This window comes from Embiotoca jacksoni, unplaced genomic scaffold (genome assembly GCF_022577435.1).
Source record: "Embiotoca jacksoni isolate LCO1_2020_lvr unplaced genomic scaffold, fEmbJac1.0.p SCAF_12, whole genome shotgun sequence".
NCBI lineage: Eukaryota > Metazoa > Chordata > Actinopteri > Embiotocidae > Embiotoca > Embiotoca jacksoni.
The window spans coordinates 13409541-13424459 of NW_027185252.1; the positions used below are offsets into that span (position 1 = coordinate 13409541).

The 14919-nt window shown below is 39.8% G+C and overlaps 1 protein-coding gene across 2 annotated transcripts in view; it reads left to right on the forward strand.

The window, feature by feature from the left end:
- itga9 (integrin, alpha 9) overlaps window positions 1-13557 on the forward strand; it is a 47912-nt gene extending 34355 nt beyond the window's left edge. For both annotated transcript variants that reach the window (XM_069144948.1, XM_069144949.1), the window contains exons 19-28: window positions 2113-2199; window positions 2357-2436; window positions 2579-2662; window positions 3121-3229; window positions 3331-3438; window positions 4759-4884; window positions 5041-5160; window positions 5261-5356; window positions 8392-8511; window positions 11166-13557. In XM_069144948.1, coding sequence (XP_069001049.1) covers window positions 2113-2199; window positions 2357-2436; window positions 2579-2662; window positions 3121-3229; window positions 3331-3438; window positions 4759-4884; window positions 5041-5160; window positions 5261-5356; window positions 8392-8511; window positions 11166-11264 — 1029 coding nt within the window. In that variant the 3' untranslated portion in view covers window positions 11265-13557. The remainder of the gene's footprint in view (window positions 1-2112; window positions 2200-2356; window positions 2437-2578; window positions 2663-3120; window positions 3230-3330; window positions 3439-4758; window positions 4885-5040; window positions 5161-5260; window positions 5357-8391; window positions 8512-11165) is intronic.
- Window positions 13558-14919: the final 1362 nt, after the last annotated feature.

Here is a 14919-nt window from a genome sequence, read left to right on the forward strand (position 1 = left end):
AAACATGTTCTGTATAGTTGCAACTTATTTTGCTAAATTGATTTTTATTTTTAAATTTTATTGCCTCAGATTCTGATTCACTGTGGCAAGAATATTCAAATGCTGTTTAAAGATGAACACGGCAGCTGTACTGGGTGATTTCGGATGAAAATAGGATTATTTTTGTGAGTGTTTGTCCACAATTGTATGTCACAATATAACAAAGATATGAAAAATGACATATTAAATAATCAAAATTATGCTTAATATCATGCACCTTGTCACACTGCTGCATATGATGTGAAAAACATCTCCACAAGTGTAAATCAAAACCTACAAAATCTACTTTTGTACAACATAGTATAATTGATACATATTAGGCACAATTAAGATGTACTCAAAATCAGTCACCAGCAGTAATACTGTGTGATTCCACTTTAAGATTTTAGTATATTTATATATACCATTTTCAATGAGTACTTTTACCTTTAATACTTTAAATACAGTTTGTTATGATATAGTTTACTTTTACTTAAGCTGAATGCACAACTTTAGTCATAAAAGATCTGAATACTTCTGGTGATTTAACAGTTGAAACAAATGAACCTTGTGGTGAAAAACGCAGAAGTTTAGAGTGCAACTGATAAATGTGTGAATTTCAGCACAGCTTCAAACCTACGAATTTATCAATCACTGATTTTCTTGGCTGTGAAGTGACACTTTACTCGTGCTGTGAGAGCCTGAGATGGATCTTCATCAATTGTAGAGAGTATAAAGGAGGTGATGACACTGGTTTGGAAAATGTAGACCAGAGCAAAGCCAAATGTCCAAATACAAAAGTGGATGGAGACACAAAGAGACACAGAATATACAGAAAACAGGCCCCCTGTGTATTATCATTCACACTGATGTAATACTCCAGTAGATGCTTCAGCTGACACTAAAGAAGGGTAAACAATTCCACTGATTTATAATGGCACTGCATTTGTTAACACCCCCAGTATGTATTTGTTCCTGACAGAGAAGACAAGAGAAAGTAAAGAAGTGCTGAACAAACAGACTTTGTCATTCTTCTCTCTGGAGCACAGTGCACCACATGTCTGAGTGCTCTGCCTTCTCTCAAAGGCTGCCAGGTGTGTGATGGGTAAACAGGCTGACTTCCCCAAATCCTGCCCAGCCCCATGGGACAGGCGGTGTTTGCACAGCGGCACCGAAGAATACAGGAAATAGAGGAAATTCCATCATTGCCAGTTGCACAGGGGTCTCTACCCCACCTCTACAGGCCTCACCGTAGTCTCCATGCTGAGGGCAGTGCTGCTTATTTAAGCTGACTTAATGAAGATGGAGGGCACTGCTGCACCCTGCTCTAACACTGAGAACCTGCTGAATAAGGGGAAATGGAAGTGTGGATGGATGTCTACCTTTTAAATATGTCAGCACAGACAACCATCACACCTCGTTTCTTTATCATATCTGGACACATGTTGTAAAAACTAACTCAGGCTGGACAGCAGCCAGTGTATGCAGACGTTTTGTATGACTTACCCAAATCCCCTTTCTGGATGCAGGAGTCTGTCTCTTTTTTTTTTTTTTTTTCTTCTTTTTTTATGGTTACAGTTGTGAGGTATCTCTGCCATCTTTCTCCCAGCGCATGAGCTCAGCTGACAGCCTCTCAGTGAACTCTCACTAAAAGAATTCTTACTCCTTGCAGGGTCAGGGCCTGAGTGTTTATACAGTGCAGCCGGTGAAGCTCCATTGTGTTTAGACAAGCTTCCAAACACACAGCCTGGAGGTTGTCCAATTACCCACCCTCCAGGATGTGTGTGCCATCACTGCTTCATACATTCTTTGTTTAACCTAATTTACAACTTCAATAAGATACTTGAACCTGTTTGTTTACACGTAGAAACGATAATCATACTGGAAATGTTGGCATGTATCCCCAACCGCAGCTGAAAACTTTATTTATTTTACTATTTGAAGCCACCAGAACTGATTGCTCTGTGTTACAGTCTGCATTTTGTCTACTGGTTATACCTTACTGTGTCTTCTGTCGCCATACACGTTTCCCACAGTGTCTCCAGTCAGTCTGTCTTCATCACCTCCTCTCACTCTCTATCTTTTTTTTTGCAGGAAGAGAAGGGTATTTCCTGCGCACTTGTTGATTTGGACTTCCTGAAATGCAGAGTGGGATTTCCCTTCATGAGAGCACAGACTAAGGTAGAACTGATTGCACAAAACTGCATGAAGAAAAATTTCATTTTTAAGACAAATATGCCGTGTCTTATAACAAACATAGTTGATCACATGGAAAACTGCTTCATTGTTGAAAAAAACAATCAGTGGCACCCCAAGTTACTCTTCTTTTTCTCTGCAGTATCATTTTGCAGTGATTTTTGACACGAGCCAGATTTCGGGCGAAAATGACACATTGCAGTTCTTAGTTCAGGCAAAAAGGTAAGCATTGTGTGTATCTTACAATAATTGTTTGGTTTTTTTTGTAGAATTGAAATGCTGTTTTATTTTCATCAATGTCTGCAACTTTAAGCCGTAGACAGGAAAGGAATTTTTTAACTTTATTATTCCTTGTTTGTTTTAGTGCCAATCCCGAGCACAAACTCTCCGACAACAGTTTAGATCTGTCCATCCCTCTGACTCATGAGACCGACACCACTATTACTGGGTAAGATCAAAATAAAACATGAACACCCGTAACAGTGTAGTTACTCTTTAGCGAATGTAAAGCTATCTATTTTGCATGTCTCAAATGAAGAAGTTATTGTCCAGCTGTTGGCTCCCAGGAAAAGAGGGAGTGCTTTGCTCAGGATGGAGGATATCAACTTGAAAAGCTTTATCTCTGAGTGCTTTATCATCTCTCTGCTTCACAGAGGAGGGAGAGAGATGTAAAACAGCACAAATGTGCCAGAGCTCTGACATCTGATAAGGCTGCTGTCTTTAATGTGAAGAGAGGCTGGACCCATATCTCAGCTGCTAAAGAAAACGCTTCTGTCCAGCTGATTAAAGCCATAGATTTTTATGAAGCTCTTTTGAACACTGTTTCTGTGGGCATTCAATAAATAGCTATTTAATTCTTTTAAATAGCTTTTTTAAATAGCTATTTTAACACATGGTTGTTTTTAGTGTGGTGACACCAACCTCCTTTGTGTACGGAAACTCCATCGATGCTTCACGCTTCGTCCAGTTGGAAGACATGGACTGCCACTTCCAGGCGCTGAACCTCACTTTCCAGGTCCCACAAGCACACACAATATATGCAGTTTTTATTTCTAAATGTTTCCCTATATATTCACTTTTCTTTTCTTTACTTGTCTCTGTGTGATGTGGTTCCAGGCCATAAACAAGGGGCCCAGCAGGCTGCCTGGCTCCACTGTGGACATCAGGATACCCAACCGGCTGTCTGGCAGCGGAGCTGACATGTTCCACATCATTGAAACACAGGTGGATGCCAACAGCAGTCTATCTTCGCTATTTATCCAGCCGAAATCATTATTTATTAGTTTATTCACCTGCAGGCAGCCATATTTTTAGCTCATTTACCCCGCCCACGTCTGTCAGTCTTGCTTCTCCTCATGGCACGGCTGCTTGTGTTCACCTCAGAGGACACACTTGTGTATAGAAAGTGTCTAAACAGCCGAGGTTTTGGTGAGACCATCTGCAATTTGCTGAGTGTGAGGCACCATTGGACCCGGGAAAATCTAAGCAAAAATGTTGATGTTGCTACTGAAGCTAGCCATCCATTTTGTTTCACAACATTTTGCATTTAGATAAAGTAACACAATCCTCCCACTGGGTTTAAATGTTTTCTTAACCTTTGCATTGCTCCTTTCATATAGGTAGATCATGGGGGAGCTCAAGCTGTTAATTGTATTTGCTGTGAATGGGCAGACAGGGTTGACTGTATCCCACCCTCCTAGCGGCCATCTGGAATCACTTTCAGGGGCTCAGACAGCTTGCACGAAATGGGAATGGGGCAGAGGCGGCTACTGCGCTGTACCATCCCCAGCCTGGAACCACATATCATAAACGCCTAAATGCGTCTAGCCTGTGGCACACTGGACAGTTTCACATGTATATTTTATAGCCAGATATTCTTGCATTTTATACACACCTTGATTTGTGCGGAAATTATACACAAGTTTCTCTCTCTATATGTTCCAGTTTTTCCGCATAAAATCTTCAATATTTACTGTGAAAGATGTGTTCTCGTGGGGGATTTCACCTGGTTAAAATTAGTGCAGCCGTTAGTGCAGTATATGAATCTTCACACTAGCGCTGGCATAAACACAGGATATGACAAAGCGCGGCAATAAAAACTCAGACACGCTGGGTGGTTGCACAGCAGACAATGAGGAAAGGCCAGAGGAGATTTCCACCTCCAGAGCTTCAGGTTGGACTACGGAGAGGGGAAAGGGGAAGTGCTCCCCGGGGGCTGGGCAGTAAACCAGACACCTCTAAATCACTCCATATGAGAAATCTGTCTGGGAGGGGTACCAGTTTGTTGTTGGGGGGAACTTCCTGTGAGCCCTGGAGACTCCTAACAATAGTGGGACTGGGCCAGTTTCAGTGACATACATGCTTGTGTCAACGTTTTTGGTGTCAAACCCAAATCCAAGCCTGTCTTTGCAGCAAAAATCATGACTAAACGCCTGCTTCCTCCTGCCCCACTTACCTTGTATAACTAAATCTGTTAGACTTGAGAATACAGTGAATGACAGGATTTTATCTAAAATATCACTCAACACCACTGACCTGTTTCAGGTGGCCGATGGTCGAGGGAACTGCACCCCTCACAGGAACCCGACACCGTGCACCATCCCCCAGGACAGAGAAAGCATCTTCCACTCCATATTTGCCTTCTTCACCAAATCAGGGCGCAAAGTCTTGGTAAATGTCCAGCCCTCACATTGCACTTTGACATTTCAGAGGTCATCGACAGTCACCCCCTGTGGGGTTACTTGATGTTTTTTAAGTCAGTGCAACATCTGTTTATCACACATCCTTCTTGCTCTTTCCTTTGTTGTTGTTGTTGTTTTTTAACAGGACTGTGACCGGCCTGGAAGAGCATGTATGACAATCTCTTGCAGTCTTGGACCACAATTAAAAGAAGAAGCTTTGAGCATAGACATAAAACTTCTACTCAACACTGAAATTCTGAAGAGGGTAAAACACACGTCACAACTCAATAAATTGAGTTACAGGTTCTTGATTCACCGGTTGTGATTCTAAAAGTGATAATAATCCACGCGCTCTCCACCCACAGGATAGTTCCTCTGTTATCCAGTTTGTGACAAGGGGCAATGTGCAAGTAAATGACAGGGCGGTGGAGGTGCCAAATGGCCTACCAGAGGACATTTCTGTGAGTATATCATGAATTTATTTACCTACATTAACTGCATTAAAATCATCAGACTCAGCTGTCTGATGATGTTTTTCTCAGGAGGTGGAGGGGACCAAAATAGAGCTAAAAGGAAAATGAATTATGGGTTTGCATTTGTCAAGTCCTCAGAAAGGCAACTGCAAAAGAACATTAATATTGCTCTGTGTCGGCTGAATGTATAAACAGGCAACTTCTGATAATCTGTCAATGTTACATTTACTGAAAATGTTTTCAATAATCACTTGATGCAGATTTAAAGAGTCAGTTTACACAAATAACAAAAGAAAACATATTTTCTTATTTTCTTTTAGTGGTATATAGTTGTGTTAATTGTTTTAAGATTTATTTGCTCTGGGTTTTAGATGTCTCTCTCAATATAGGTTTGTAGAATTTCATAATATGGATTATAGGAAATCTCTGTGATGTTTCGCCTAAAAGATAAAATTATCTCCATTTGAGATAAGTTAGTAAATATATCTTTTTTTTCAATGGATTTGGATGAACTCGCCCTTTAAATCTTGTTTCATGTTGGCTCAGTCTGAACTGAAAGCCTTGACACATTTCTTCTTGCCACTGCTCCATCTAGTAAGGTTATGTCTTGCTCAAAGGCACCGTAGTATTGCAGATACCTATTTGGGCTTGAACCAACCCATCGTGGAGAAAGGACAAGGTACTCACTACATGACTGCTGGCGTAAATATATCAATAAGCATATTTTAATCTTTCAATACACAGCCCATCACGCTGTGCTTAGACTTGCCTTGAGTTGCTGATGTGCTTCACTGCGGATCCGTTACAAAGGATGTGAGTACACAGAACAGCTGGGGACTGTGTCTATTTTGTGTAGTGGCACTTCAGTTTGCTGTTTTCGGGGTCCTCAGCTGTGCACAAGGACAGACCCTCCCCCCACTGTTGTTGCTGAGTGATTGAATGGCCCACCGGATCAGATTCAATGATTACAATGAGCACCCAGCAGAATCTCTCGAGAGATTAGGGTGCTGACTGGGTTGCAACCCTGCCGACCCTGAACTCCAGTTGGGCTTGGAAAATTCAGAGCCGCTATGAATATGTCCATGCCATGCCATTCTTTCAGCACTTAGAGAGTGTGCTCATTCCAGCGACTGTTACCCCCCCTAGGTTTTAGTAAACACTGTTACCTTTTCCCTCGGGATCCCTGCTAGCCAAAGTACACACTGCAAATATAATTTGTGGTCCCCGGTTGTACCACTCACAGCAGGCTTACTGGTTGTCAGCAGAACTACAAGCTTGGTTTTTTATCACCCATGACATATAAACACATCCACAAAAACCCATATGTTTTTGCTGCAGCATGCAAGTTAAAAAATTTGAAATTCCAAGTTGAGTTCAACAAACTTCACTTTCAGTGATTGTAAAAGTTAAATTGAGTAAGTCAGAGTCAGAGAGCAATGACCAGTGAAGCTTTCATCTTTTTTGTACACGGAAATGGCTCGGCATGCATAACACTCAGATTCCAAAGCTTGGGGTAAGAGGGAGGTGTTAATGTGGGAAACTATTCAACAGAGACATTAATCTTCACTTGTCCACTTGGTTTTGTCTTGGCTCACAGTTGGCGTCTCATACCACATTTGGGTTCAAAGCCCGTACAGCACTGCACATTGAAGCAGTGAAGTTCCTCAGTCAGCTCTGAAATCGTATCAGCATTGTTTGCAGTAACACATTATGAAGGGTTATCTGGCATTTGAGAGAACACACAGTATTTCAATTCACAGAGCTTTATTGGCATGAAAGTTGCAACAATATTGGCAAGAAATTACTTATGTTTAAGAGTAAATAAACCCACCTAATTCATGATCGTATTGAGTGTGTTTTCCATCTAAGGCCTGAATGCTGACCTGAAAGCAGGCTGTAGTGCAGAGAAATGTGATATGTAATTCAATTCGAAGTTCTAATTCAGTGCAAATCAATTTAACCAATTAAAGTAATTGTGTTAGAAATAACTTATGTTCAGAGTTATCAAATAGAAAGTTTATATTCTCGTTTTATTTTCATACAAATGAAAGTAATAGAAGTTGTTAGAAATTATAATACACATCAAAGCACTGGTGCAAGAAACATGCTAAATAATTATGTTCAGTTAATGATGGGAAAAGTAATGGAATTCCACTTCCTTCCATTGTAGTTGGTTCTCAACCCATTTTGCTCTGGTTGAAATGAACTGACTTTGCTGTCAGTGACAGATGATCCAGCAGGTCAGTGTTCACTCATGTCATGGGAAACAGCCCAAATAGCTCTAATTTATAGTGGAACCAGGCTATTTTTTAAGAGTTGCCAAGCCTCCCCGAACGCAGATAACTCTCAGAATTATTCCTCATTCTGGGCTTCAAGGAATCTGTTTAACGGCACAACACTTCAAATTAGGGAGTGGATGATGCATTGTTTAAAACTGCTCTGACCTAATAAGATGAATACCTGTTGGTATTGCACATAGAAATGTAAAGAGCATGCTTTGCGAAATAGTGATGCTCAAGTCTACTCACAAGTACCAGTCACCAGTGATTAAAAAAAAAAAAAAAGAATATTAACAGGCAAGGTTTTGTTAGACAGATGGAGACTGATGAGTGACCTACCATGCTTACTTTAGCATCAGCTGACACTGCTAACGTGCTGATGTTTAGCAGTTACAATATTTACCATATGCACCATCTTAGCTTGGCTTGTCAGCATGCTAATATTGTTTAGTCGCACACACCTGAGCCTGAAGTCATCAGAGTCGGTGGGATTAATCAACTGAAGACCATTCATGTCGGTCCAACATTTCATTGCACTGATTGATAACTAATAAAGTAAATAAATTCCTTTAGAGTCCAGATTCCTGCCGTCTGATCTAAAACACACCGAATCAAAATGTGTCTTGGCTGTTATTTTGCACTGTGTTGCATCATTAGCAGCGTATGACTTAATGTGCATTCTTGTATATCTCTGCATGCGTGTTGAGTTCCTGTGTGACTCACTAAAGTGTTGCTGTGTTTCAGCTGGTGTTCGAGGCTCTCCACAGTCAGGAGCCGAGGGGTTACGTAGTTGGCTGGATCATTGCCATCAGTCTGCTGGTGGGAATCCTCATCTTTCTGCTGTTAGCTGTGCTACTCTGGAAGGTAAACCAACACGTGAACACAGATTGGGTTTTTTCAGCTTTCAGCATTAGAAAACTCAGAGAGCTGCTAGTTTTACTAGTAATGTTTTGGTAAAGCAACAACAGCAGCTATCGCAAGCTTGTGAGTCACGGCCAGAAGCCCCGTGTTTAACTCTGGTTCGATGTCAGCACAGTGTCCAGTTGTACAGAGACAGCTGGAGGTTCGGGGAAGGGGATGGGGGTGAGAGCTCGCTTTGGGCTTTCAACTGCCTTGAAAAGGACAAATCACATACTGGACAATAATTCACACCATACCACTAACATGAAAGGAGAATCTACAGGGGAAACGGCAATTACACTGATGTCCAGAGGCCCTGTTAGCACAAAACTCCTTTTCTTTTTGACTGCTTCATCTTCCATCGGGAATACCACAGCTAAACCTTGGAATGCTGGTCCTGGGATACATTTCCCCCCCCTCCCCGATCCCCACATCCTCAAATCCTGCCAAAATAAACTCCACTTACAAGAGCGGCACATGTCCTGTATTGCTCTTTTCAGGAAATGCCTGAGGAGAGCACAGGTCTGTATCAATAAACTTTAGTAGCCAAATGCAGATAAATGAATGGAGTCACGGTGAGGAGAGGCAGCATCCCAGTGTGGCCGCTTTGTTTAGATACACACTGAGAATCTCCAGCTGTCACACTCCCTTCATATCTACTTTATATTAAACTTGATAAATGCATGGTATGGTTCAGTGAAATGTAAATCGAAACACAATCTTACATTCCTAAAGAGACAACACATTTCTGCACAGGATTTTATTATATCTTTGTCTTTGGTTTCACACAGTTTAAGCTTGGTCACTTCAAATTGTGGATACTTTCATTGCTGCTGGACATTTTTTAAATATTTCATGCCATGATCATTTAAATTGATTCCTATACCTCCCAGGCATCCATTGTTTCCCATCTGTTTCACCGTGGGAGAAATCTCAACTTTCTAACTTAAAAATATAATCCATCACCGTGAACACAAGCTCTGAGTTGTTATTTTAACAAAACGTATGTTATTTTTGGAATAATGCAGCTGAAAGATAAATCTGTTTTAAATATACTCTCTCATTGGTGATGCATTCAGTGACATTCCTGAGAGTCAGCTGCTGAATAATATTTGACTGACCATCTATGTAAAATCAAATCCAGTTTTTTTTTTCTTGCATTAGAAATATTGCTGTTCTGTGGCGGAAACTCATCATTTTATGAGTCACAGCTGACACACTTGTCATCCTATAGCCTATACCGGATATTTGAAGGTGATATTAAGATTCATAAAAGTAAAGAAATCCATAAATAGTAAAAAATAAGGTCTGCCTAACTATGTAATGGCATAGTTACACCAAATAACTGCCAAAATACATTGCTTCTTTTGGATTTATGTACTGCATTGTGTTGTGAAATAAAGCAGAGGTTCCACATTGTTTAGACCATGTAGCGCGATGTACCAGACCAAACTTCTCAAGTGTCACCTCCCACTGCAGAGACCAACAATTTACGAGTGCGTCAAGCAAACGTTAGCGTTAATTTCATGTTTTAAATATTAACCACAATTTTTTGCATCATTATAAGTTGATGTGAGTATACAATAACTATTGTCTGTAATAATGAAATTAAATAACAATTATTTTGGACTTAGGCCAGTTGGAGTGCTATTTTTAGGCCTTATAGCAGGACTCATACATACCACCAGGTGTATTACAGTTTGTGAATCACTGCTTCAAAAGAATAGACAGACATGGAAATAACGCTTTATTCATTTCCTTTCCAAAAATTACAATATCAATACTATTTTAATGTCTGAACAGAAAATGTGGACCGACAGCCAGTTAGCAAAGCTTGGCACAACCAGCTAGTCTGATGTTTGCCACATCATCTGAAAGCCCCATCTAAAACTCATTGATTAACACATATTTTGTTTGTTCAATCCCTCCAAAAACTGCAGGCGAAAAATGACACCTTGTGGTTTTAGAGGAAGTTATCTGTTGGATTATTTGTTGTCGAAGCAAGATAAGGAATTCTGGCACAACTTCACCGACTGCCAAGGTGCACGGAGAAGGAAAAATAATCTACAAGCAGTGAAAACTCCAGCAACACTTGTTCTACATATTGCAAGTGTTGCTGGAGTTTTGATTGTTTCTGTATTATTTATTGGCCAGGAAATTACTGCGCCTCTCTGAGAAATAGTCTGGGACATAACAAAGTGTTATAACTTGCAATCCAACTGCTGCCTCGTATTTACAGTACAGACATGAAAGTGTTATCTACCTCCCCATCTAACTTTCAGCAAGGGAGCAAATGAGAGAGAAAATTTAAGTATATTATTTTAAAGTGAGGCATGTTTGCCAATACCAATATATCTGTGATAAGATAATATGGGATGATAATATCAGCCAGTGGACGAACTCAAGGTCACAGTGATACATTACCTGTTTCACAGGTTTTGCTTGAAAAATGACCACCTCCAGAGAGGAAAAGTCTACCCTAAAAATTATGAAATGCTTTGGTTAGTGGTCAGCAGTAATGTAAAATATATTTGATTTGTAAAACTACAAGTTTTTCACTGTGACCACAGATACACCTTCCAATAACTCAAACTGTTGTTCCCCGCGCTCTTTGACAGATGGGATTCTTCCGTCGGCGCTACAGAGAGATCATCGAGGCTGAAAAGAACAGGAAGGACAGTGATGAAAGCTGGGACTGGATGGAAAAGAACCACTGAGACTTGCAGTGGGGGGTCCCAGAGGAGCCAATGAGATTAGGGATTGGGTCGGGAAGGATCCAATAGCACGGGGTCTCTCAGCCCTGCCGCCCCAGTGGCACCAAGCCCTTCAGTCTTCCATATGTGGAAGAGAGGAATATTCTCCATATTTTTTGGAGACTTGATATTTTTTTGTGGGTGGGGAGTCCAGGAAACAGGCTTCTGAGGTGACAGTGTGGCTTGCCAGAGGACACTTGCTGTGGAATTCAGCTAATCTCAAAGGTGGTAACTCCCAGCCAGGGGAGCCGAGCTGTTGATGGAGACCCACATCCGTACGGGGATGTGGACACGCCATGAATACTAGTGGACAACAAAACCCTCAGGGCTGTGTTACATAGTAAATTTATTTTTATACATACACTTTAAGCCATATTGTATATAACTGAGCTTTGAGAAGAGTGGGGGGTTTTGAAGGCCATAATAAACATACTGTATCGACAGAATGTTTTTCTAAAAGCACTGATGTTTGATAAGAATGAATGCCTTGGCTCCATAGCTTTACTTTTGTGCCAAAGATATGTCCCATATAGTATATGATTGGAGTCGTTTGTATATTCAGTTCATCCCAGTACCTGGGAGTGAAAGATTGTATCTCTTCTGTACTATTTCCGGTTTATGAATATCTATTTTACACATCTGACTGCCCCTATTTACCACAGGTAATCAGCCAAAGTTAATTCTGTGCTATAACACCCACACACACAATGAAAAAAAATGCACTGTCCCATTGTCATCAAATAGTGTTGTAGCCTCAGTGAAAGGGCTCTCTCATTCGGATCTTGTTCAGGATGTGGTAATTAGCAGCACTGTAAAGTTCTCTATTAACACTTTGTTTGTCATGTTTCTCTTATTATCTACACCTAAATTGCAAAAGATGGGTTGTAAATTATGCCATAAAAGGCAGCATGCACAATTCAACCTCTGAGACTTTCCATACGCATTCCATTTGTTCTGGTCTGCCTTTTAACTGAACCGTTTGGAGGTGAAGTTGAATTTTTTTGACAGTTTTAAATTTCAGTTTTTGCAATGTTTCAAATTAACAAATGCTTTGAAAGTACAATGCGCAGAAGAGAAAATTATCCAAAGCCAAATTTTGAAGGAACTAATTGCTAGGGTATGAAGCAGACTTTTACAATGGAGCCCCAGAAGTTTCCAGGTTCAAGTTAACATATCTTAGTCGATTATGTCGTAAGTTTTCCCTGAATTACAGAAGGAAATGATTCACTGTCTTGACATAAGACTTGATCGTGATTTATTCCCAAAACCCTAACAGACTTTACCCAAGCAGACCCTATTTGATTTTTCTATTATGTTATTAGGCGTTGGCTTTTAGTGTGAAATATGAGATACATTACTCTCCACGGGCAGATGAAAGTCTGCATGGGAGTCTACCTGCGGTCATTTACAGGGACCTGTGGAATGAGTAATGCCCTAAAAATAGGTGGGAATATGCTGCACTCAATCACTACACATAAACCAACTCTTTGGAGCCCTTGGGAAAAGCTAATTTTTAAGTCGATGTAGAGGAATGTCAGTGCCCTGAAAACCTGCCACTATTCAAGTCAACACCTCCTCAGTGCTAAAACTGTTTTACCCCACATGTTCTTATGAGTCATGTAAATGCTGGGCTTGATTGATAAATACATTTTATATTAAAGGTCCCCAAATACATAATATTAGATTTGAAGAGCTTTAACATTAAAAAAGAAAGGAGTTATGTTCCAAAAAATAATAATTTATCAATGATTATTGGGTGATAATTAATTGTATTAGAATAAATTTACAGTATGCAATGATGAAAGACCTTTTTGTAGTCCGATTTAAACGTGCAATGCCAAAGAACAAAAGCTTTATTTTAATATGTCAGAAAGACTTCAGTGCTAAGTCACTTTATGGATCATTATGTTTGCTCTGCTCTCTATTGTGCTGTATGAATCTTTTGATACCATTTAATTCCACTGGCATTACAGCGTATACTGTACACATCCACATCCTCCCTCTGCATCTGTTCAACCGATGCTCAACATGTATGCAGAGAAACTGACACTTGACTTTTTTTTTTTTTTTTTTTTTTGGTGAAGTTTAACTGTGATGATTATATTTTAAATATCTGTTTGTTGTCACCGTTAATCACACCGTTATGTGGGGTTTTGTTCTGAGTATACTACTGTCACAGAATATCATTTTCATTATAGTGTGCTGTATGTTTTATGTTTAAAGTCATGTTCAAGCTGTATATTTATCTGTTGATAAATGTTTGAGTGAAATTTCAAAGCTCTCTATGATATTTTTTGTCAAACCAACCAACAACCACTTTGTAGTCAGTGAGCTTGTTGGTTGGTGTGTTGTCTTTTTATGGTGTGTGGTGCTCTCTGCTGGCAGCTTTGCTATAAATGTACAGACAAGAACTCAAGGACAGGAACAGCACAAAACGGAATCTTTATGTTCTTGGAAAACTCTGAAGGATGTGTTGGGAGCAATATTTTCAAAAAATAGAAGTTAAGTAATAGACAAAATTGAAGTTTCTGGAACAACTTCACCTACTGCCAAGGTGCATTGAGAAGGAAAATGAATCTACAAGCCATCAAAACTCCAGCAACACTTGCAGTTTGTGGAATAACTTTATTATGAAACCAATACATTTTGGCTCGTGGTCCTCATCAGCGTCAACTGGAAACACAATGCAACAAACACTTAAATAGAGTGGGTTGTAAGCAAATTTTCAAAAGTGGTAAAAAAAAATAAAGAGCAACAATTGTATAAATACACTACACACATAACAGCCGATGGGAGGTCAAGGGTAGGTTGGGTATTGAAAACAAGCCTGCACTTCCCTTGAAGAGCCTTTAATTACTATAACATATTTATGTCTACTATCAAATGCTGTTGTGTAATATTGTAGGATTGCTTTAGAAAAGTGTCCCTCTTTACTGGAAATAATTTTTGCTTGATAAATAACAAACCTGAGGCAAATGTGGGACAGTACTTAAATTATTGTAAATTCCTTTTTTATAATAGGCCCTGATCAAGTAAGACGTGCCATTATTATTATGCAATGTCTGAAAATAACTGGTCAATTTATGTTTACTTAAAATCTTTACTGTATGTTTTGCAAGGTCCAATTCATGTGCAGTCCACTTTCCTGTGTCACAGGGAAATAGTTTGTCTTTAAAGTTCAACAACACTTACAATGATGTGTCACACAAATAGTATTGACTGCTCAATGACAAGTGGTGTTGTTAAAAATAATCAACATATGACTCAATAATGAAACTAATTTTACAAGCAATCCGTAGCATAATCTACTTGTAGGTGCAGCCTATACGTTTGCATCCAAAACATCATGTCGAGTCAATCTGTAGCATATTTTACAGCTTGATGAGGTGTTGTGTGGTTGATCAGGTGACACCAGTTGCTATGAAACACTGAAATGAAGCACAAGCTGCTGTGTAGAGTAGAATGAATAATTAATACAGCTACCACACTGAATACAGCAGGAGTACGACAATCAACGGAGCTGCTCAAGTTCTTATGACCTGAGAGAATCACTCTCTTAACAATGTCCTCATTATTGGATCATGGCTTTATCAGGACTGCAGCGGTGGAGCAGGTGGTT